At 38.5% G+C, this 21279-nt stretch overlaps 2 protein-coding genes across 4 annotated transcripts; one reads left to right on the top strand and one right to left on the bottom strand.

The window, feature by feature from the left end:
* Window positions 1-5786: 5786 nt before the first annotated feature.
* LOC132847109 (zinc finger protein 345) lies at window positions 5787-11367 on the bottom strand. 3 transcript variants are annotated; one of them, XM_060872086.1, is made up of 2 exons: window positions 11194-11367; window positions 5787-9530 (listed from the first exon to the last, which is right to left on the bottom strand). In XM_060872086.1, exon 2 carries the CDS (start codon window positions 9434-9436, stop codon window positions 8027-8029), a length of 1410 nt encoding a protein of 469 aa, XP_060728069.1. In that variant the 5' UTR covers window positions 9437-9530; window positions 11194-11367; the 3' UTR covers window positions 5787-8026. The 3 variants fall into 3 exon arrangements, with proteins under 3 accessions (XP_060728069.1, XP_060728068.1, XP_060728070.1); XM_060872085.1 differs by lacking the exon at window positions 11194-11367 and adding an exon at window positions 10052-10313; XM_060872087.1 differs by lacking the exon at window positions 11194-11367 and adding an exon at window positions 9743-9960.
* Window positions 11368-11625: 258 nt separating this feature from the next.
* timm23b (translocase of inner mitochondrial membrane 23 homolog b (yeast)) lies at window positions 11626-20636 on the top strand. Its single transcript, XM_060872088.1, has 8 exons — window positions 11626-11781; window positions 11890-12044; window positions 12870-12928; window positions 13043-13136; window positions 13615-13699; window positions 15604-15662; window positions 16702-16812; window positions 20148-20636. Exons 2-8 carry the CDS (start codon window positions 11909-11911, stop codon window positions 20258-20260), a joined length of 657 nt encoding a protein of 218 aa, XP_060728071.1. The 5' UTR covers window positions 11626-11781; window positions 11890-11908; the 3' UTR covers window positions 20261-20636.
* Window positions 20637-21279: the final 643 nt, after the last annotated feature.

The following is a 21279-nucleotide window of genomic DNA, read 5'->3' as shown; positions in this document are numbered from 1 at the left end:
ATAGATAAAACTCTTTACTTCCTTTTCTTTAACTTTATTTGTTACTTTCTTACAATCATAATCCACCAGATGAGATTGAAAGTAGATATCCTTTGACATGACAAACAGAGTCTTTCAAATATTTGAGTATTAATTTGCCAAAAGGGGGCACGGTGGCTTAGTGGTTAGCACGTTCGCCTCACACCTCCAGGGTCGGGGTTCGATTCCCGCCTCCACCTTGTGTGTGTGGAGTTTGCATGTTCTCCCCGTGCCTCGGGGGTTTCCTCCGGGTACTCCGGTTTCCTCCCCCGGTCCAAAGACATGCATGGTAGGTTGATTGGCATCTCTGGAAAATTGTCCGTAGTGTGTGATTGCGTGAGTGAATGAGAGTGTGTGTGTGTGTGTGCCCTGCGATGGGTTGGCACTCCGTCCAGGGTGTATCCTGCCTTGATGCCCGATGACGCCTGAGATAGGCACAGGCTCCCCGTGACCCGAGGTAGTTCGGATAAGCGGTAGAAGATGAATGAATTTGCCAAAAGATTTGACAAATCTACCAGAATGCAATAATTTACCTATACATAAAAAAATAAGGAGGATATAACAAGAAAAGGAACCTAATCATTTTCTTTGGTCTCAGCTCAAAGATTGAATGGATTATAATGAATATATTGCCCAGATTATTATATATCTTTCAGACTCTAGCATAGAGATTAATTAAATCCAATTTAATGAATGAGATAAAGAGTTTGATTTAAAACTCTGCCGTTAGCTGAGGTTGCTGTGAAGAGTTGTTGTGCTGTAAATATGAGAGTCCCTCTAATATAAATAGGAAGAGTAGGAACTATTCCTCTTATCTAGTTCTCAGGCCACTTTGTGAAACATTCTGAAACCCATTAAAAAGACACCTAACAAGATAGCATATAATTTAATGCCTCTTTCAGAATGTGTCAAAACTTATCAGTGCAACTCTTTCATTTGCTTCTCTCATCTGCTAATGAAGAGAGAAGACAAAATTATACAACATTTATGAGAAAAGCTTAGAATATAAATACAAATTCACAAATATGCTCTTAAGAGGAAATTATTAAATGATCATTCAAGACTGTTCGTCAGCTGTCTGAATTCATGCGTACATTAAAAGTGATAGTGTTGCTGTGGTGAAATAATTTGTGTGTCAAAATCCATCTTCAGATGAAACTGAAACTGCTTTTAGTTCAATCTGTAGACTATAGAAGCTTCATGAGCATGATCAGAATACTTTCTCCAGACCTAACTCACTCTGGCGGTGCATTGCAGCAGTGTGCAGAAAAAAGTAGATAATAATCCCACTTGTCTTTTTTCTCCTAAATAATGTGTCAGGCTATGTTTTTTAAGTTAATCCCCTCTGTAGTCAAAGCTTGGTGAGAATCAGTTGAGCTCTGAGTAGTTATTGTCATTGTTTAGCATCCAACAGAAAAACACCATAGTGACAGTGAAAATTAGCCTAAAGTGACCCTGAATGGAAGCCAAATGAGCAAGAAAAGTCTCTTTGCAAAGTACCGTGAGAACCTTTCCATCTTCAAAAGAACTCTCTCAGCCCTAAAGACTTGATTTGGTACGCTGTAGCTACACATATACTGTCATTATGCCTCTTTTAATCAATGCTTTGCCACTGTTAATACTTCTGGTTTTGTTTTCCTTCTCGACTTTACTGAACATTGATATTGAGACTGAATAATGAGAAATGCTCCAAGAAATTAGGACATAAATCTCCACTGTGTGTAATAATACAAGTGGAATTTTAGTGTGATGATAAAAGACAGTATGCTGCAGCACTGCAATATTTTTTCCAGCAGTTGAGTTGTATTTAAAATTCTCAGCATGTCTTTGTGAAAAAGCTTTGGCTGACTGTAGAGGATCTTTTGAGATCACAAACTCCATTAGACTTTCAAACCTTTGTTTGAGTAAAAGCCTAGAAATTGAAGGATTACAAATTTGTCTTTAAACATGTCCAAATTCCTGCTCATTCCGGTCTCATCGTCCCCACGCTCCAACAGTCCCCGTCTCATCGCCTCTAAACTGATTTAAAAGATCGCTACCCTCAAACCCCTGCACTGTTTCCATGTTTCCATAGCAACCAAGTCTGAGGGTTTCTTTGGATTTGCAGTGAGATGCAGCCCCATAATAGGGATCTAAATGGAACAGGAAGAGAACAGTAGGGTGGATAGGAGGGTGAGTGCGAACAGATGAAAGAGGGGGGTTTAGGAAAGCAACAAGAACAGTAAGAAAATTCATTGATAATGACATCACCCACATTTCCCACAGCGGCCGATGCCTTAGCGGGAGCTGGGTCTTTCATTTGCTGGCTTTGGGGTTCGCCTTTCAGGAGGCCTGGGGAGGCCAGCTCGCCCTTCATCTCAATGGGCTTTTTGTTGAGGAACAGAGGAGCTGTTTCTCGACCCACAGAAAGGCCTGGCTAATTCACTTCACGGTTGCCAGGAAGCCAAGGCCTGTGAGCTCTGCAACAATGGCAAACTTCATTGCCTCACTTCGACGGCCCGAGAACTCACAGCTGCAGCTCCAGAATTCTAATGGGAACTTGTTCCTCCTCTCTTTCTGTTCTTCAATCTCTCTCTCTCTCTCTCTCTCTCTCTCTCTATCACACACACACACTAACAGAAGACAGAAGAGTTTCAAGAATCAATGAAGGTTTGCGAGACACAGTTTAAAACCAGTCCAATTCACAGTAAACCACAGTGTGCATGTAAATTCAATTTAAATATTTAGAATCATGGTTATTTTTAAATCAATTCATAAAATTGAAATATTGAGGTGAAACAGATTAATCAAATGGCTGATCAGGTAAATTCTGCTGTTGGCAACTCTGTGAAGAAACTGCATGTACTGGTTCTTTCCTCTGTAGTTGGATGCCCTCTGTTGGACTGAATGTGTAAATTGACTGACTTGAGTTGATATAAAGTTTTATTGGGCTTTTACAAAATGTAGCACGTACAAATATGTGCACTTTTGACTCCTGCCAATTTTCTATTCATTTCTTAATTTTTATAGATAACATTGGAGGAAAATAAATGTAATAATAATAATTAGTACTACTAGTTGTAGAAGAATTCTTGTTTCTTTATTTATGTTGAATTATTATTAATTGTTATTCAACTAAAAACATGGAAACCACTGTGTATACAATTATTTGTATGAGGTACAATTATTTTCTCCAGTACACTTGTGATATAGATGCATTTTAGAAGTAGCCTGAACTGATTGAAGCTTCTCTGTTGTTACTCCTTCAGTCAATAATAACCAGCATATAACATATCCAAGCAGATTAAAGCCTTCACATTTCAATATTTTGGCTATGTTATTATTTTAATGTGACCTGAAACAGATTTGTGAATATCAAAATCTGCCCTGTATATTACTGCACTCATCTCTAACTTGGTACTTGCTCATTATTACACTGCCCGGACAAAAAAAGAGTCACCACCTGGATTAAACTAAGCAAATATTGAACACTGGATTGGATAATTACTGCAATGATTATGTTTCAGGTGGAAATATGTTTTTTAACCCTAAATGATGCAGTGAATAGCTTCTCATTTCTTAAACAATCATATCCTAAGACATATCCTGTAGTCTTGGAAAAGATTTACTCTGGTTGAGAAGGGTCAAATTATTGGCCTGCATCAAGTAAAGATAAACAACTTAGGAAGTTGCTGAAACTACTAAAATTGGGTTAAGAACTGTCCACAAACCAGGAAGGATATTGGTGTAGCATCATCTTTGAGGAAAAAATGTGGTCAGAAAAAATATTGAATGATTTTGAATCTCAAATGAAATCAAATAATAATAATAATAATAATAATAATAATAATAATAATAATAATAATAATAATAATAATAATAAACAGAACTCTTGCCGATGAGGTGTTGTACACACCATGTCTAGTGCCTAGCATACAAGCCTATGGAGCAGTGTTATGTGGTGTTGCTTCAGGTCAGGTCTTGGTTCAGAAAAAAAAAGGAGGCTCCAGACAACTACCTGAATATAGTGAATGATCAGATATTTCCATCAGTTTTTTCTTCCCCGAAGGCATGGGTAGATACCAAGATGGCAATGCCAGGATTTATCTGGCTCAGAGATCATCGGGTCCTTCACAGTCCAGACCTCCAGACCTCACTGAGAATCTTTGGGATGGGACGTGCTGGAGAAGACGTACATGTAGGGTCTGACTCTCACTTCATGAATACAAGATCTTGGCAAGAAATAGATGCAACTCTGGATGGAAATAAATATTGTGGCATTGCATAAGCTTATTGAAATGATGGCATGGCAAATGTGTGAATTAACAACACCTCAAAGCCTACATGAATTACCTGAAACTATCCCAGGCAGTTAAATGGGAAAAAGACGTTATTCTTTATATAACAAGAAAACAAGAAAAAATTTTAGCAATATATCTTACAATACAAACAGTATTGTGTTTAGTAGACATTTCTGCATTTCACCTGTGCCTTGTGTGGAAATATATTACATTTACAAGATCGTTAAAATTTGCCTAATTTAACAGCTATGTGATGAATTGTCTGGCATTAACTTAATCTAGCACTGAAACCTGAGAATGAGGGCTTGGGATTTCTTTCGCAATGAACCGCCATTTATGCAGTTTCCATTTCCGACCACTAGGTGTCAGAATTTCTCTAAGAATCTCGCCGCCTCCAGCTTGGGCAATTAAGGCGAGCAAATAAATGGAACGCAGTCGTATCTGTCACGTTTTATTTAAGTAGTGTGATTTTATTATTGTCAATCACTCAAAAGAAGCTTCTGACATTTTAAGTACATTTGATGATGATGTTACTGACAAAAGCAGAAGAATGGAAGAACATCAGCAGGAAAGACATCAAGCATCTGGTGATCTTTATGGTTCCCAGGCTTTAGGCAGTCATGGACTTCACAGGATTTGCAACTAAGTATTAAAATTGGTAAATTATTGGTAAATATCTTAATGCATTAAAAGTCTTAATGCATAACTGCAGGGTATAACATTCTTTATTTTCATATTTGTACCACCCTAAATGTCACTCAGTTCAGATAATGAGCTGTAAACAGTTTAAGCAGCTGTTAATACATGAGAGAGAGTGAGAGTGAGAATCAGAGTGAGAGAGAGGGGGGGTGGGGGGGGAGACACGGGGGGGCGGGGGGAAGACAGATAGCGAGAGAGACAGATAGAGACAGAGAGAAAGGAAGACAGAGAGAGAAAAGAAGACAAAGTGAGAGAAAGTGTGTGTGAGAGAGAGAAAGTGAGAGAACGCTCATAAATGGTTTTGTCGCCACCTGGTGGTAGAACACTGAACTGGGTCACTTAAATTCCAGCAATACGTGAAGAACGTCAAACCTATTGCTCAGTGTTCGCATTTCTTTTACCAGTCCCAAATAAAACTCTACACACTTCCACTGTAACAAACAACGCCTACTACTTCAGGTTAAAGAAAAAAAGGGATGTCAAATGTACATTTGTGAATATAATCCCAGACTATACACCCTGTAAAGAACAATGAGAAACCTGCAAAGTACTGAAAAATCTGATTTTGATTAAATATATTGCAGTAATTAATTCCTGTCATTGGGTCAGCTTTTCTGTATACAAATGAATGAACTGATAGATGAATGAATTGATGAACGAACAAACAAACAAACAACAGAGTTAAGCATCACACAGTATTATAAAAAACATACTCTTTTTCCTACGAGTACCTGATGCTCAGTGATTGGGGCAGCTGTTTCAGGGGCACACACCTACGAAACCACACGGTTTGAACCAATGGTTTATTACAAAACTGCAAGACAGAAAATTCATAAATCGTCTTCTAATGGCAAACACAACACAAAAACATACACCTCATATTAGATGTAGGTCCGCTGCATCAAAAAAATGAGACAACGACAGCGGTTAAAAACAGAAGGTAATGATATGGACATGACCCATAAGAGAGAGAGAGAGAGAGAAGTGCAGAAAACAAGAAAGAACCTGATTACTGCAGAAGAAAGTTGGAGGCAAGAAGAGACTAATAAGATTAAATGAATGTTTTTACTGAGGTAATTTGACCCTCAGCTTCAAGGTGAACAGAGGAACTATTTCAAAACAAACAAAGAAAAATCGAGTACCAAGCATATTTATGTTTTTCCTTTGTCCCCCCCCAACAAACATCGATCCAAGTCCGAGATCAGAGCTGTGCTTGATTTGTTCGTCTCGAGACCACCGAAATGATTCATAATACAAACAAGCAATGTCAGAGGTTAGTCATTGCTATTTAACCTACGTTTGAACAAGAAGATTAAGCAGAAGGTCACGCTGATGTGAACGTTGAAGTGTACAGAGAACACGCTGCTGAGGCGCACGGCTGACAGGGAACCAATCGAGTGCGTGTGGACAGTTGCTTCCTAAATGCTTTGGTGGTGCTCAGTCAATGACAGCATCAGAGAACTCTGAACATTTGTTGTGAACTATACTATGCAATCTATACATCTGTCTTATAAATCAAACATTTGAAATAGGTGTGAAGAGTACTGAGTGGGTTTAAAACAAAAAAACAACAAAAAAAGCATTAGTATTCTAAACTTTTAATCTAGCATGGCCTATCTTTTTTTTCTTTGAACACTAACATTTTTATTTCCAGATTTGCAGGTATGTAGTGCATGGTTTGTTTTTGTTTAATCGATAGTGCAATGCCTGGTGAAATATGAAATCCCCTGGTTATTTCATTAATTATTCAAAGTTATTATTCACAAATCATTCACGCATTATAACTTTTCATGGCATTTCTCATTTTTACACATATGCACATATTTAAAATGTATATATATTTTGGTGAGTATATTCTCTCAATATATTCAACATGCACACACACACACACTAATTTATGTGAAGTCACCGTTTGTGAATGCATTGCCCTTGACGGCTGCACCACAATTTGCAGTTCTGCGTAACCCACGTGGACTTCACAGGTTGAAAAATGGACAAGCAACCTTTCAGAACTTCCGCGCTTTAATCAATCAGACGAAGGAAGAACAGTACTAGAGATCCGAGCACTGTGCAGAACAAAATCTGACTCCAGATCTGATGTGTCAAACATGAAAAAGAAAAATTCTTTCAAGAAGGCTTGTCTACTTGGCAGGTCAGAACAGACATCCAATTCTTCAAATATTTAAGTCAACATTTAAATCTGAACCAACGTATACAAGTTACTGAGTGTATGTATGTGTTTAATGGTAATAAAAACCAGTTGCCAAAAGAAAAGTGAAAATATGAGATTAGGTGGTTATATTTGTTGGTCTAAGGTAAAGGGAAGAGAGAATACAAGATTTCTGGTCAAACAAAAGGTCCAAATGTTGAATTTTGTCTTGATATCAAACCTATCCTTTAACAATTTCTGTCTTTTGGGGTGCTGTTAACCACAGAAACTACTACAGGTCCATTAACAGCAGGTCTGGGTTCCAAATATTCTTTACTCATTTAAACCCTGCTATCTTTTCTATTAAGTACTTCATCTTGTTTTCAGGTGTGTTTAGTGCAAGCATCCAAAATATTTAACATCTGCAATGCTAATGTCAATTGTTTTGTTATGAATGACTACAAATAAAAAGGTAGACATAAATAACACTAGAGACCTGGCAAAACAATTACCCTGCCATTAAATTAACTGTCCCTAACCATGACCAAAAAGGGAATGTCAACAAAAATGTACAAGTCTTTTATACTTTACACTGCCAAAGATGGCCTGAGCATCCTCTAACACCACCCCAAAAAAAATAAAAATCAAATGAAAAAAAAATCAAAACAACATCATGTTGACGCCTATTGCTGATAACACACAGCCTCGCTTCACACATCACCACACCCACTTCACAATGAGAGCAATGCCAAATTATCTGTCCTTTAACAAAATAAGAAAAGACTGGGGAAAAATTAAGGAGGGGGAGGGGGAGGGGGGGCACAAAAATAAGGACTTTTCCATAAGCTGTGCTTGGACAGTCCTGGAACGTGAGGGTCTCTCACTCGGACTCAGATTCCAGAGGTGCGCTCTCGTCGATTAGCTCACGTTTACATTGTTTAGGCACCTGCTTTAACCCAGAGTGAACCTTCTTGTGGCGCGAGAAGCTAGATGAGTGAACGAAGGTCTTCCCACAGTGCTGGCACTCATAGAGCTTGCCAGAGGCATGCGTCTGCTGGTGCTGCTTCAGGTTGGACAAGCGCACAAAGGTCTTCTTGCACACATTGCAGGTGTAGCGCCGGTCACCAGTATGCGGTTGCTCGAACTTGGCTAGGGCGACGCCGCAGCCTGAATATGGCTGATCATCATCGACCAATGGCAGCCTTTTCTTGCCACCTTTGCGGCGCTTGTTCTTCTTACACAGAGTATAGTAATTGGGTTTGTCACGTGAGCAGAGCTTTAGACGGATCTTCAGGTCTGAGGACTTGTCCAGTGTGTCTCTGCCCTGCGCATAGGAGTTGAGCAACTGCCGCACGTGAGACACTTGGTGCTTTGACAGATTGGTGGATGTGCTGAACACCATGTCGCACTGTGTGCACTGGTACTGCTTCTCACCAACAGCAAATTTGCTTTCTGCTTGCTGTGACTTCTTCTTCTTTGATCCACGACCAGACGAGCGGCTCTGATGGGTTACGGTGGGCATCGATGGGGGTGTCGTGTATAGTGGCTTTAGGTTTTTGTCCAGGCCTTTTTTATGGATCAGCCTGTGGCGCGAAAGGCTCGAGCTGTGGTTAAATGACTTGCCGCATGCATTGCATGTGTGCAGTCTCTTGATTTTGTGGCACTTCTTATGGATTGCCAGGAGCCGCTTGCCATTGCATCTCACGCCACACAAGTTGCACTGCAAAAGCTTTTTCCCATCCTCTGATTTGCCACTCACTTTAGAAAGCGGTGAAGTGGAATTGGTCAAATGGTCACCTGTAGAATGTAGGTGTAGGTGGCGCGCCAGACTGGACGAGTGGCTGTAACTCTTCCCACATATGTGGCAGTTGTACAGCCTACTTCTCGAATGGGAACCACCTTTATCCCAATCACTGTCTGAGCCATCATCGTCGTCCTCCTCCTCCTCCCCAAGCTGGGAGCTCACGAGCACCGTGTGCTCATCTACATCCGAGACACTCCTTACCTCCTCCTCCTGCGAGGCGATCAGGCCAGGTTCTGTGTCCTCACACTCTGCATACACAGCCTCATAGGGAACAAAGAACCTCTCATCAGATTCCGTTTTAACCAGCTGGTCAGACGGGAAGCTCTCATCTGATTCCCTTTTCACGCAGGAAAGAGTGAATTTAGATCCCACCTCAGCCCACTTGACCACATACTCAATGGGCTGGGTATCGAGTTCGACTGTGATAAAGTCTGCGCCAAGAGCATCAGGTTCAGATGAAGTTAACTCAGTTCCTGTATCCTCCATCAGGCCTGTTCTTTTAACACACCAGTCTTGTTTAAAAATCTTGAGCAATTTGCTTCTTTGGATATCACGACCTCAATTTAAACCTCTGTGTTTCCTAGCAGGGGAAAAACAAACACAAAAATACTTATATTAATCGTAGCAGGGATCTAATAATCAGCACATTAACTGTAGTACATAAAATGTCTCTGGTGGGTTTAATAGTTATACCCAGAGACATATATTGCAATAAAAAATTAGAGGAAAAAACACAGCATGTAGACAAACACAATGCTTAAAGTGCAGTGAATAAAAATAAACATTACTGACGATTTGAACGCCTTGTGCTGTACAGCCGTGTTGAGAAAGGTCACTGTGACTACACTTACACATCTGAGCAACATGCTGGGTTTCATTAAGCTTTCGTGTTTAAATATAAAGCACAAAGAACACGTTAAACCCGAGGACGGAGTACAAAAGTCACACCGAACTAAAGTGTAAACCGAAAGCGACCTAAAGCAGGAGGTTATTTCCTCGTTAGCGCGGGGCCTCAGCGCCACTATTTATCCTCTCTGTAGCGTCACATACAGATAAACAAACGTCAACAAACACGCAGGAGACGCTTTTTATTGTGCTCACCATCGTTTTGCAGTCGCAACTGTAAAGAGAGTTGTCAAAAGCCCGCGTTTGTGAAAGCGAATAAGCAAACAAAGCATTGCAGAGCAGCATACAGGAAATACAACAGAGGGAAGACACGGCGCGCAGTGCATCATGGGTAGCACGGATTAAAAGGGCTGTTCGGCGACACTCCGAAAGGCAGCGAAAGTGAGCGGAATAATATCGTTTTATCGGACATGGTGCACACTGACAACACGTTTAGGGATAAAACAACAAGCGGACGTAATGATAATCGTCCTAAACATGCTCTGACCTTGTGAGGAGAGACAATCCTCTCACCAGAACATCTTACTGGCCTGGATACAATCGGCCACATAAACTGACAGTAAACCCAAAGTGTGTTTACATTCGCACCCCAAACCTCCATTACACTCTATAGGCATGGAGGTGCTGCTTATCTGTAGTATTAAGCGCATTATAGGGCTTTGGATGTCTGGTCATGTTCATCTCTAATGTACCTACAGATCAGTCCACAACACTACACGGCGTGTTTACAGCTTTAATCTAAGCCTCTATCGTAGAGAAGAAGTAACAAACGAGTTTAGCCACGTTTTCATTTATTACAAGACCACGAGGCAGAGACAGAGGCACAGACAGAACCAGAGACAGAGACAGAACCAGAGGCAGAGACAGACCGATTCAGAAACAGAGACAGAAACAGAAGGGACATAGAGAGAGGCAGAGACAGACAGAAGACACAGAGACAGAAGTCAGACACAGAGACAAAGAGAGACAGAGACAGAAGAGACAGAACCAGAGACAGGCACAGAAGAGACAGAGACAGGCACAGAAGAGACAGAGACAGGCACAGAAGAAACAGAGAGAGACAGAGACGCTGTAAATGAGGACGAATTTCACAAAGCTGCTGCCATCTGGCTGTGCTCTAAGTCTCCGTCTGCTTTAGGAACCACACAGTAAATGCAGATGAAAATTGACAACAGAACCTGGAGCAGGCGGCCGTGTTACACGTAAACGCGGCCAGAACATCATGTTTCTCCCGTCATTGTACACCGCCGATTAGACTGTTTGCCTGCAATATGACGGTCAGGGGTTTTTCACATGCCTAGGAAGATAATGTAGTCACTAGAATAGAAATTCATTACCGAGCATCTGCAATCAAAATAGCCGTTTTTGGTCCTCGCAGTAATCTGACTGTTCGCTTCTGCCGCACCTCTCGGCCAGATCATAAACGATGTCGTCATGACTGTCAATTTAGACGTTTTTTACATTATATCGTTGATCTTAGTAAAATGGGCATCGACTACGGCGCATGGAGTTGCCTGCTGTGTTTACGTAAATCCGTCTGCGGCTTGTATAGGTATCTGGCCAGAAAATAGACTAGCTGTTGTAAAGACTGTCGTGAACGTTGCATGAAACACCTCTGAAAACATTTATAATGCACGGGTTGATACATGCCTGTTATTCTGCTTTTTAATTAATATGCATTAGTAATGAAATTCGCCTTCTTGTATTGCAAGCAATATTATTTTTGATTTTGTATTCTTTTTATTTTTATTCTGGGACGATAGACTGCTTTACGGCAAACGAGGGGATTGGCGGTTGCGACGGTTATTCTGTACGTTGGTAATATGAAACTTGCCGTGAACGTCGTTAGATGCAGAAAATAATCAACAGCGCTTTTTTTCTTACTGTTCGTATTTATAACGTTACAAAATTCGTCTAATATTTCGGTAAGAACTAGACGGTGTACCAGTAAGGAAGTAGTGCGGGTTTGTGTGGCGTGTTTACGCTAAAATCACTTGTTGTTACGTCGTTTGTTTTGCCTGGTCTGAGTGCAGGTGAGCAATAACAAGGAAGATGGATAAAGAACCTGAAGAGTCGTCTAACCCGAGCTCAGGAGGAGGAGGAGGAGGAGGAGGAGGAGGAGGCTTTGGCAGCTTGTTCAGATCTACAGGTCCAGGTTATTCAAATCCAGACCTAGCCGGTGTGTCTTGTAAGTAAATCAAGTCTGTCACAATCACACATTTAACACTGCTCATTTCCAGACTATGTTTATTCCTGTTCGGGGTTGTGTTGAGTCCAGAGCATCTCAAGAACATTCAGGGTTGTGAGAGCTCAGTGGTTAAGGTGTTGGACTACTGACCAGAAGGTCATGAGTTCGAATCCCAGGTCCAGGAAATGCTTATTTTTTAAATAATGGATTATATTTACTTGAGTTAGTCTATCAAAATGAATAACATATGAAAAAAAACTCTTGTAATTGTATAAATTTGCATATGATATGTGTTTTGTGTGCATCAGATCTGCAGAAACAAATCCTTCATTTGTATGTTTTCTAATGTATTGGCATATGGCTGGTGTGAGTTTTACATGATTCCTTGCTCATTATTATTACACCTGGCCCACAGTTCAATTTATGTTTAGCTACAAAGTGGAAGTTGCAGGCAATGGTTGTTACAGTGATTGTCAAACAAACAGAAAACATACCGCAATTCTACAAGAATGAAATCGACAATGTCTCAGCATTTAGAAATTTGTGCCAAATATACTATAAAGTCTATAACACTGCTGCATTGAAACATATACACAAAACCTCTATCAAATATTGCACCGAGGCATGGTCCTTTCTGTGATGGACTAGCATTCCATCCAGGTTCTATTTAATCTTATGCCAAGTCTTCCTGCAACTGGCTCCAAATCCACCGTGACTCTGGTCACTTACTGAAGATGTACTGATGAAGTTTGTGCATTGATGGATGGATGGATGGATGGATGGATGGTGCATTTAGTAATAAAAACCATGTGGTTCTATTTACAGTGTCTGGTATGAGCCCTCTTTCACCTTATCTTAATGTTGACCCCAAATATCTTATTCAGGTGAGGTATTAAGACCCCTGTGTTTCTAGGGGCCCATAGACTACAACATTCATTATGCCTTCTGTGGAGCTGGATATAATTACTCATGTTATTACCGAATTAATTGCTCTCTAGGATGCAGATGAGTTCATTTTGCCCACTGGTGCCAACAAGACAAGAGGACGCTTTGAGCTGGCTTTCTTCACCATTGGCTCATGCTGTTTAACAGGCAGGTGTACTTTCGTATTTTTATTCTTCATTTATTTTTTAGAATCCTCAGCAATGATCTATTAAACAGATAAATACATACTTTTATCTGTCATAAGGGAAATTTTATTATTATAACGAATACATAATAAGTAGAAATAGAGAATAAGAAATACTTTAATGGTTAATAGTGGTATGAAAGATATATTTCAGTACTTCTATGGTGTTAAGATATTTAAAATGTCTCAGTTTCTATTGAGTGGCAATAACACTAAAGAGCTTTATAGAGTCAATGCAATAAAAATGTTTTAAGCAAAATGAGATTATCCACAGTTTTGAAAAATCCACATCACACACATATTAGAAACAAATGACCAGCTTATGTGAATGACTCAATTTTTGGCATCTTTCCACTCATCCATTAGCTAATTCAGCCTCCTGCCTTTGCTTATTTACTGCTGCTGAAACTTGTGATGAGATTTGGGCTGTTTGACACTCAGGTGCACTCTTTGGCTCCATCAACGGATTACGAATGGGATTGTCTGAAACTAGAAACATGGCCTGGTCTAAACCCCGTAATGTACAGTGAGTACCATTTCATTATACTTTCATTCCTGTAAATAAAACAAATTGATTTAAGTCATTTACATTTTGATGAACATATATTTAGCTTTCAGCTTCTCAGGCTTTCTCTTGAATGTAAATTTGCTCATTAATCTTTACATTATACATGACTCTTAACTGACCTAACAGATGCAACAACCAAAGCGATTTACAAAAACGACTAAGCATTAAGCTCAGATTTCTATGACCTCAGACAAAAGTCACATCAGTATTTCATTGTGTAGTACACTACAACTGCAAAAATGTACTCCAGTTACTCTCTGGACTCTTTGCATATAAAATTCCGTTATTTACTGTATGATAAACGTCTTTATTTTTCCAGCCACTAGAGGTCAGTATTAACCGTGAGTTTAATGTTTTGGCCTACAGACCCGAGAATACCACACCCTACTTTTAAGAAATGTATAGTCATTTCTCCTTTGTAATGACTCATGGCTTATAATTTTTAATTTTTTCTCTATCTGAAGACACTATATGTTTCTAAGCACATTATCTGCAGCTTCCTTCTTAGCTTTATCTAGCAAATCAGTATCTGGCAGCTTAACAGGTTGACAAATGACCTGGAAGTGTCTGTGTGTGTCTCGGTGTGTGTCTCTGTGCGTCTCTGTGTGTCTCTTTGTGCGTCTCTCAGTGCATCTCTCTGTGCGTCTCTCTGTGTGTCTCTGTGTGGTGTTTGCCTGTCTTTTGTCTGTCTGTTTGCCTGTGTGTGCGTGTCTTTGTGTAATATTGGGGCAACACACACTTATACAGAATTTATACAGATTTTGTTACAGTTTTAGATTTATAATATAGGACTACTGTAATAAATAAAGGTTTAATTCTGTGAGTAACATATGTTGGTGTAGAGCAAATGACTCTAAAGACATAATCTAAGACATAAAGACATAAACTAAAGACATCATTCTTGCACTGATTTAACTGTATTGTATATAGGGCAATAATCCACACTGGTAGTGTAATACGAAGCAGGAGTCTGGTTAATACTTTGTCCATGATTTATGTGCGGATGTACAAACAGCGGTAACACGAGTACCATTGTTCACACACTCACTGTCAAGACCACACAGGGCTCTTGGGGCTTTGTTAACACCAGTTCCCCTTTAACTTATCTTGTCATTCAAAAAGTGTCATTCAAAACATTTCTTTTACTTTTGGCTTTTCCCGTTCAGCGTCGCCACAGCGAATCATCTGTTTCATATTAATCATCTGTTTCAATTTATTTCTTGATTGATACTTTTTACCTTTTCCTTTTTTACTCATTTTATCCTTCATGAGCATGATTTGTATTAAGTGTTTTTTAATGTATGCATATGCTTATATAAAGGTCTAATTCAATATTTTTTAGGCTTTGTAGATTTTTTTCATCTCTAGTGTAAGTATTTTCCAGTGTAGCCTGTGAGAAATGTCTACATCAGATGAAGTTTATTGACCATGTGTACCACAGTGACGCAATGAGGTACAACAGAGCGTGTCTGGGATTCGAACATCTGTTTGAACAGGACCTCGATTGCAGCTGTGTGTGCAGAGAGCGTTTATCCTCTCACAGAGAAAAGCAATCTAGTAGAAGTGACTATGTGAAATCTGATTAGGTGGGCCAAAGTCTGACTGTGTTTCCTCACATGCACAATCTATTCAAAGAACATATTGGGATGGAAGAGACATTGGAATTAAAATGTAAAAGTCAGAGCAGCTACTGCAAATAATGTTGTAATGTTCCTACATGTTTACAACTAAATTAGTGTAGTTTATTAGAGAAAATAGTCTTGTCAGTTTAGTGTGATATGGTACTGTGTAAAACAAAAACAAAACCTAAACATATCCCTACATTCACACATTGAAGTCATATCACTTTCTTTCTCCTGCAGAATAATAAACCTGGTGACTCGTCAGGGAGCTACATGGGCCAACACTCTGGGCTCATTGGGTGAGTGTTTCGGTTACACTGTTTACATCAGAAGTCCTTTCACCACACATTGTGTTTTCAGATATTTTAGCTTTTAGTTTTAAGAGTTTTAGACTGACTATTCTTTTACTAAACGAGTGAACCAGTATTTATGTATTCATTGATTTAGACTTCTAAAGCACTTCTGTATGTCGCTCTGGATAAGAGCATCTGGCAAAATTCTACATATTTACTCTGCTAGAAAGCTTTTTGTAGACAATGTCCATTATCAAAAGCACTATACATATAAAGTTGAATCGAACTGGAAAATGATCTGCTGTTTTATATTGTTTTCATTTTTTTAAATTAAAATTACCATGTCATTTTAACTTTGGTTAAAATGGTTTCCCCCATTTTTTTAATGTCAAATATGTAGGCATTTATGTCTAAACCTCTGTTTTCAATTTAATTAAAGCTAAATGGTATAAATGTTAACTGTGTTAATTAGGTGAGGTCTGTAAAGCCTGTTTTATAGACATACAACCTAGATAACTGTATTCTCCTCCCCATGTTAATGTTGCTGTTTATTTACTGCCCTTCCTTTTTTTCTGTCCATATGGTTTATCTCATGATTCATGATTCACCTATCTAATGACCATCTCTTTCACTTTGCCTGTTAACATTTCCCCACTTTGTTTATTGCATCAGAAAAAAAATAAAATCTGTAAAAACAAAACAAGTGGGGTGTTAAATAGTTTATGTTAAAAACATATGTACATTAAAAAAAAAAAAACAGACTGACTAGATGAAATCATAGACCTGAATTGTACTGTGTAATGTTGTCTTGAACCAAAGCAAACAACATAAAATATTCAGAATAGTAAATAAATTAATAATTAAAGGGCGTGTTAGCTCACTGGTTACGGTATTAGGCTACTAATAAGATGGTTGTGAGTTTGTTTCACTGGACCACAAATATGCCATTGCTGGTCAAATCCTCAGCTGTAAGTCGCTCTGGATAAGGGCCTCTGCCAAATGGCAATGTTTTTAACATAATGTGTTTGTGTGTGTACATGTACAGCTCTATTATACAGTGTATTTGGTGTGATCGTCGAAAAAACTAGAGGAGCAGAGGATGATCTCAACACCCTGGCTGCAGGCACGATGACTGGCATCCTCTACAAATCCCCAGGTAACAAAACAAAGGGGAATTTATAACAGAAATCTATTTCTGCCAGGAGATGTGCTGTGTAGTTGTGTATGAGTAATTGGCAAGCATTTATCTGTTATTGATATTTCCTCAATATTCTGTGGGGGGAAAAAACAGTGTGTTTCACACCCCTTGAGAAAACTGCCCCCCAAAGCTGTGGTATTTTTGGTGATTCGCTTCATGGATAAACAAGAGCAGATGTAGATCTGAAGATGCTGTAATGAAAATTAGTGTTTATGTCATGCACTCAGAGATTACTTATGTTTTTGAATAGTTTTTTGCACAATCATTTTTTTCTAGGAAGTTGATGCACATTCATGTTGGTGCACGTGTTCGAGAAATGCTTGGGAGTTTTTGAGATCAGATAAATGTATTTCATTGCTTCATTGAAACAGTGAAAACTTCCCAGCTACACTTTATTTGAGGAAGTTTATCTGAGGAACGTAGTGCAGAACAGTAGCAGCTGGTATTTAAAAAAAAAAAAAGGGGGAAGCACATAGAGGTCACAAGTGCTCAGTGGATTTCTGTGGTATCTGGAACCTAAACGAGTAGCAGATACTTTAAGCTGTGAGGCGAGGCCTCCATTGATCAGACTTGTTTGTCCAGCACAAACCACAGTTTCAGAGCTTTCATTTCAGATCAGAGATTTCATTTTCCTCAAACCGTTGCGAACATTTTTTACATTTGAGAATACTGTTACAATGAAGGGAGTTCTTGGTCTGCAGAAATGTTTAACAAGGTGGAACCCAAGATTTCCCAGCAGAACATTGTGTAGAGAATCACACTGGCTCTGCCAGCTTATTTCCTTCCCATAGTGCATCCTGGTGCCATCTCTTCTTTTGGCATCTTCTGCCAGGCAGTGAAGTCACATCCAGCTGTCCACACAGGAATGGTTTGAGGAACTCTCAATCCAAGATGACAATAGATAAACAAGTCTGATCCATGAAGCTCACAACTTGCAGGACTTAAAGGGTCTGCTGCTAACATCTTGGTGCCAAATATTACAGCATACCTTCTGAGGGTCAGAGCTGTTTTGGGGGCACAAGGGGGACCTACACAATGTTAGGCAGGTCGGTTTAATATCATGGATGATCTGATTATGTAGTAAACAGGAAGCCATTGGAGAAGAGCAGACATTTTTATGTGGTTTGCATAAGAAAAGTCTGTGACAGCCTTTATTTGGAAAACGTATTTTAAAAATAAAAACAATCTGAACTACTAATGCAAATGTCTTCAATATAAAGGGTTAGTGTGTAGCTGCAAATTTTGAATTTTACATCTAGTTTTTTAAGCATCTTTTATAATAAGATGCAATTGTCTTTACAGTTAATCTGATACATATTAGTCCTTTTAGTTTCAACATAATATATAGTTAAGTTGTTTTATGTATAAAATGGTTTCTGCAACAAAAATCATGACTAAATGCCTCTCATACCTCTTGAAGTGGTGACTTGTTATTTACAGTATAAAAGTGTAAGGCAAAATGCAAGGCAACTCAAATAAAATCGTGCACATTTATTTCAACATAAATGAAAGCAGTGACTTCTCTTCTTTATGCCACACAAAGGACAGATGAGGTTTCTGAGTTTCATTTAATTCAATGCCATATTAACCCTGAAGTTTGGAGTTGATCAATGATAGAGTTTTTATCATTCAGGTTTTACTGTAGTTAGTGAAAAGTTGCTAGAAAGCATTTATGCTGTTATACACTGAAAAGGCCAGCTCATTTTTGCCAGTCAGCTGAAAGGAGAAGCCGGATTGCTCTTTGACCTCAGCGCCTGCTACAGGCAGTCTGTGCTTTATTGCACGTTTACGGACCGGTTCAGCTTTATTTTTATTTTTTTTCCCTCTCCCATGTCATCTAAAACAGTGTGAATTGTTTTGTTTGCCTTAATATAAAGGGAGGAATCTTGTAGAAAGTACAGTAGTTAAGCTACTAAGCCCTTTTTTTACAAGCTTCTCAAAGTTTTATATAAGTAACATCAAGGTCAAAGTCTTTGTGTAAATGATGTATCATTGGAACAATGTTTTTGACATCAGCTGGCAGCTGAGTAAACAGATGTGCAACTGAGATAGAGGGCCATGGAGAGGCAGTCAACTATTGATTATGTAGTACTGCTAATTTATTATTTATTTATTTTATTTTATTTTTTTGGAAATTGAGGATGCTGTCTGTTGTTTAGAACACACGTTAATGTTAAGGGTTAGTGAAGAAATATAGGGAGTTTATCATCTTTATTGTAGAGATTCCTTTATTATAGACCCGTGTAGACCTGGGTCACTGATTTGCCGCTAAATGGTAAGAGTTTTGCATAGAAATAAATTGGATACCAAAAGAAGAAATGTATAGAGTAGAGAATATGCATACCACCCAAATGAGGATGAGGTTCCTCTCAAGGTTTCTACCTCATATCATCTGATATATAGTAACTTCATTTTAAACTTTAATTTTTATTCTTTTTTCTGTACTTTTGTAAAGCTGCTTCAAGACAATGTAAAATGGTTAAAGCGCTATACAAATAAATTAAACTGAATTGAATATATTCCATTTTTGGTCATTCTGTGTTAGACTGGCTTTGTTATTAGCCAACGTGTGCACTCTCAATCCAGCACTAATTAGTGCACAGTGTTAGGGACGCTAAGTTGCTGCTTAGTGAAGGTAGAGTTGAGTCATCCTGCAGTTATCAAGACTCGACCAGTGGTGGGTGTAGAGCACATGAAGCACTACTTGAGAACTGTATCAGACTTTATCTGCACTTAAGCAGGATAAAAACACTTAAGTTGAAACTTCATCCTGCTCCTCCGACGCTGGTATTTGACATTTCAAGGCACTGAATGAAAATCACTGAATGCCGAATGGCCAAGAAAATGATTCTAAAACTAAACATTAATGAACTTTTTAGCATTAGGTCAAATCTGAGGTTAATTGTTTTAAACCACTGACACTGTTTATTAGGCAATTCTTTGTATTTCAGAGCCTCATTATATTTTTATGCTTTTACTACAGTTTGGTAATCATCCAAAATCCTAGTTAGCATGATATCTTAAAAACAAGTAGTTGAATGTTAGATTTTGGAATTGATCCAAACAAGGTCAAGATCACAGCAAGGTCAAATATCAGTAATATTTATTAAATAGTTTTTATTCCAGTTTGAAGTATATTATTAATGGGTATTTGAAGGATGCAAATTATTTTTGGGAGTAAATTCAACTCCGTCAATGCTGTCGGCATTAAGTTCTCCTTTTTAGAAATAATCATCTGTTAAAACATCTTGAGGTGATTTTTCAGATCCAGTGGGGTATTTGTGTGTTTACAGGGGGTCTGCGTGGAGCAGTTCGAGGTGGTGTGGCTGGCTTTGCATTATCAGGATTGTACGCCTTGTATAATAACTGGAACCATCTGAAAGGCAGCTCCACCACTCGCTACTGAGGGGCAAGAGCAAACATTCTGTGAGATGTCATAGCTTGGTATATGGGTCGGTAATACAAAACCATCTTTTCAACTATGAATTAATGCCTCTGAGGTTTTAGCAAGATTAAAATGTTCACTTGCAAAATTTCTCTTAATGTTCAGTTCAAGATATGAATAAGTATTGTGTGGTTTATAAACTGAAACTTGGAGGTACTGTACATTTTTTATCTTTGAACCAGAATCCCAATATCTAAATGATTTCAGATGTTGTGTTGTGTTCACAATTCTGGCTCCTGAATTGTTGTACTGTTATTAAGCCTTGTTATAATTTGTATATATTGTTTTTCATTTCTCTGAATTGTATATGCTAATAAATACAAATGAGCCTGTTTAATGTGAACTATTAAGTCAAATATCTGTAATAATTATTCTACGTATAAAAGCCCAGGTGGTGGGTTATTTTTTCAACAAAAAAATAATAAATTGATGCTGATCTTTTTGGCAAAATTTCATCAAGGAGAATGGTCACATTTCTACTACTGTTAATTGGCTTTGACAATCATTCACTTGCTTTGAAGACGTGACTTTAGCTTGTGCCATGTTTTCAACCTTGTAAAGACTTTCTTTATCAGCAAAACAAGTAATAAGGAGGAAATTGCCCTGTTATAAACGAAGCACAATGCATTGTAAGCATAAAATTATATCTCCTGAAAACTATTTTCTACTGTCTCATTAAATAAATAGTTCATACACAAAAACGGTAAATGTTACATTTGTGCCTGAAGCATAATGCTATGGTCTTTCATTGTGGGTACAAAATTTCATTTCTCAAAATCAGTCCAGGCTAAAAAAGGAATCCGATATGTTCAAATCATCAGATAGGTCAGAACTGACTATTTTGGTACATCGTTAAGAACCAAAGTACACTGGAGCGAATGACCTGAAGCTTGTGGATAATTCATGACTTAATCACAGAGAATGTTAGAACAGATGGGTAACATGAAGAGATAATGAAATTTCCATTGAACTGTGGTTTA

This window comes from Tachysurus vachellii, chromosome 6 (assembly GCF_030014155.1).
Source record: "Tachysurus vachellii isolate PV-2020 chromosome 6, HZAU_Pvac_v1, whole genome shotgun sequence".
NCBI classification, from domain to species: domain Eukaryota; kingdom Metazoa; phylum Chordata; class Actinopteri; order Siluriformes; family Bagridae; genus Tachysurus; species Tachysurus vachellii.
Note: the sequence above shows the minus strand (reverse complement) of the source record. Positions and strands in the feature narration are given on the sequence as shown.

What these genes read in the sequence shown, in the direction of transcription:
- LOC132847109 (XM_060872086.1), bottom strand. Translation starts at nt 9,436, where the DNA reads ATGGAGGATACAGGAACTGAGTTAACTTCATCTGAACCTGATGCTCTT.
- timm23b (XM_060872088.1), top strand. Translation starts at nt 11,909, where the DNA reads ATGGATAAAGAACCTGAAGAGTCGTCTAACCCGAGCTCAGGAGGAGGA. An exon ending in ACCCCAAATATCTTATTCAG is followed by an intron (nt 12,929 to 13,042) that starts GTGAGGTATTAA and finishes ATTGCTCTCTAG; the next exon opens with GATGCAGATGAGTTCATTTT. An exon ending in TCTAAACCCCGTAATGTACA is followed by an intron (nt 13,700 to 15,603) that starts GTGAGTACCATT and finishes TTTCTCCTGCAG; the next exon opens with AATAATAAACCTGGTGACTC.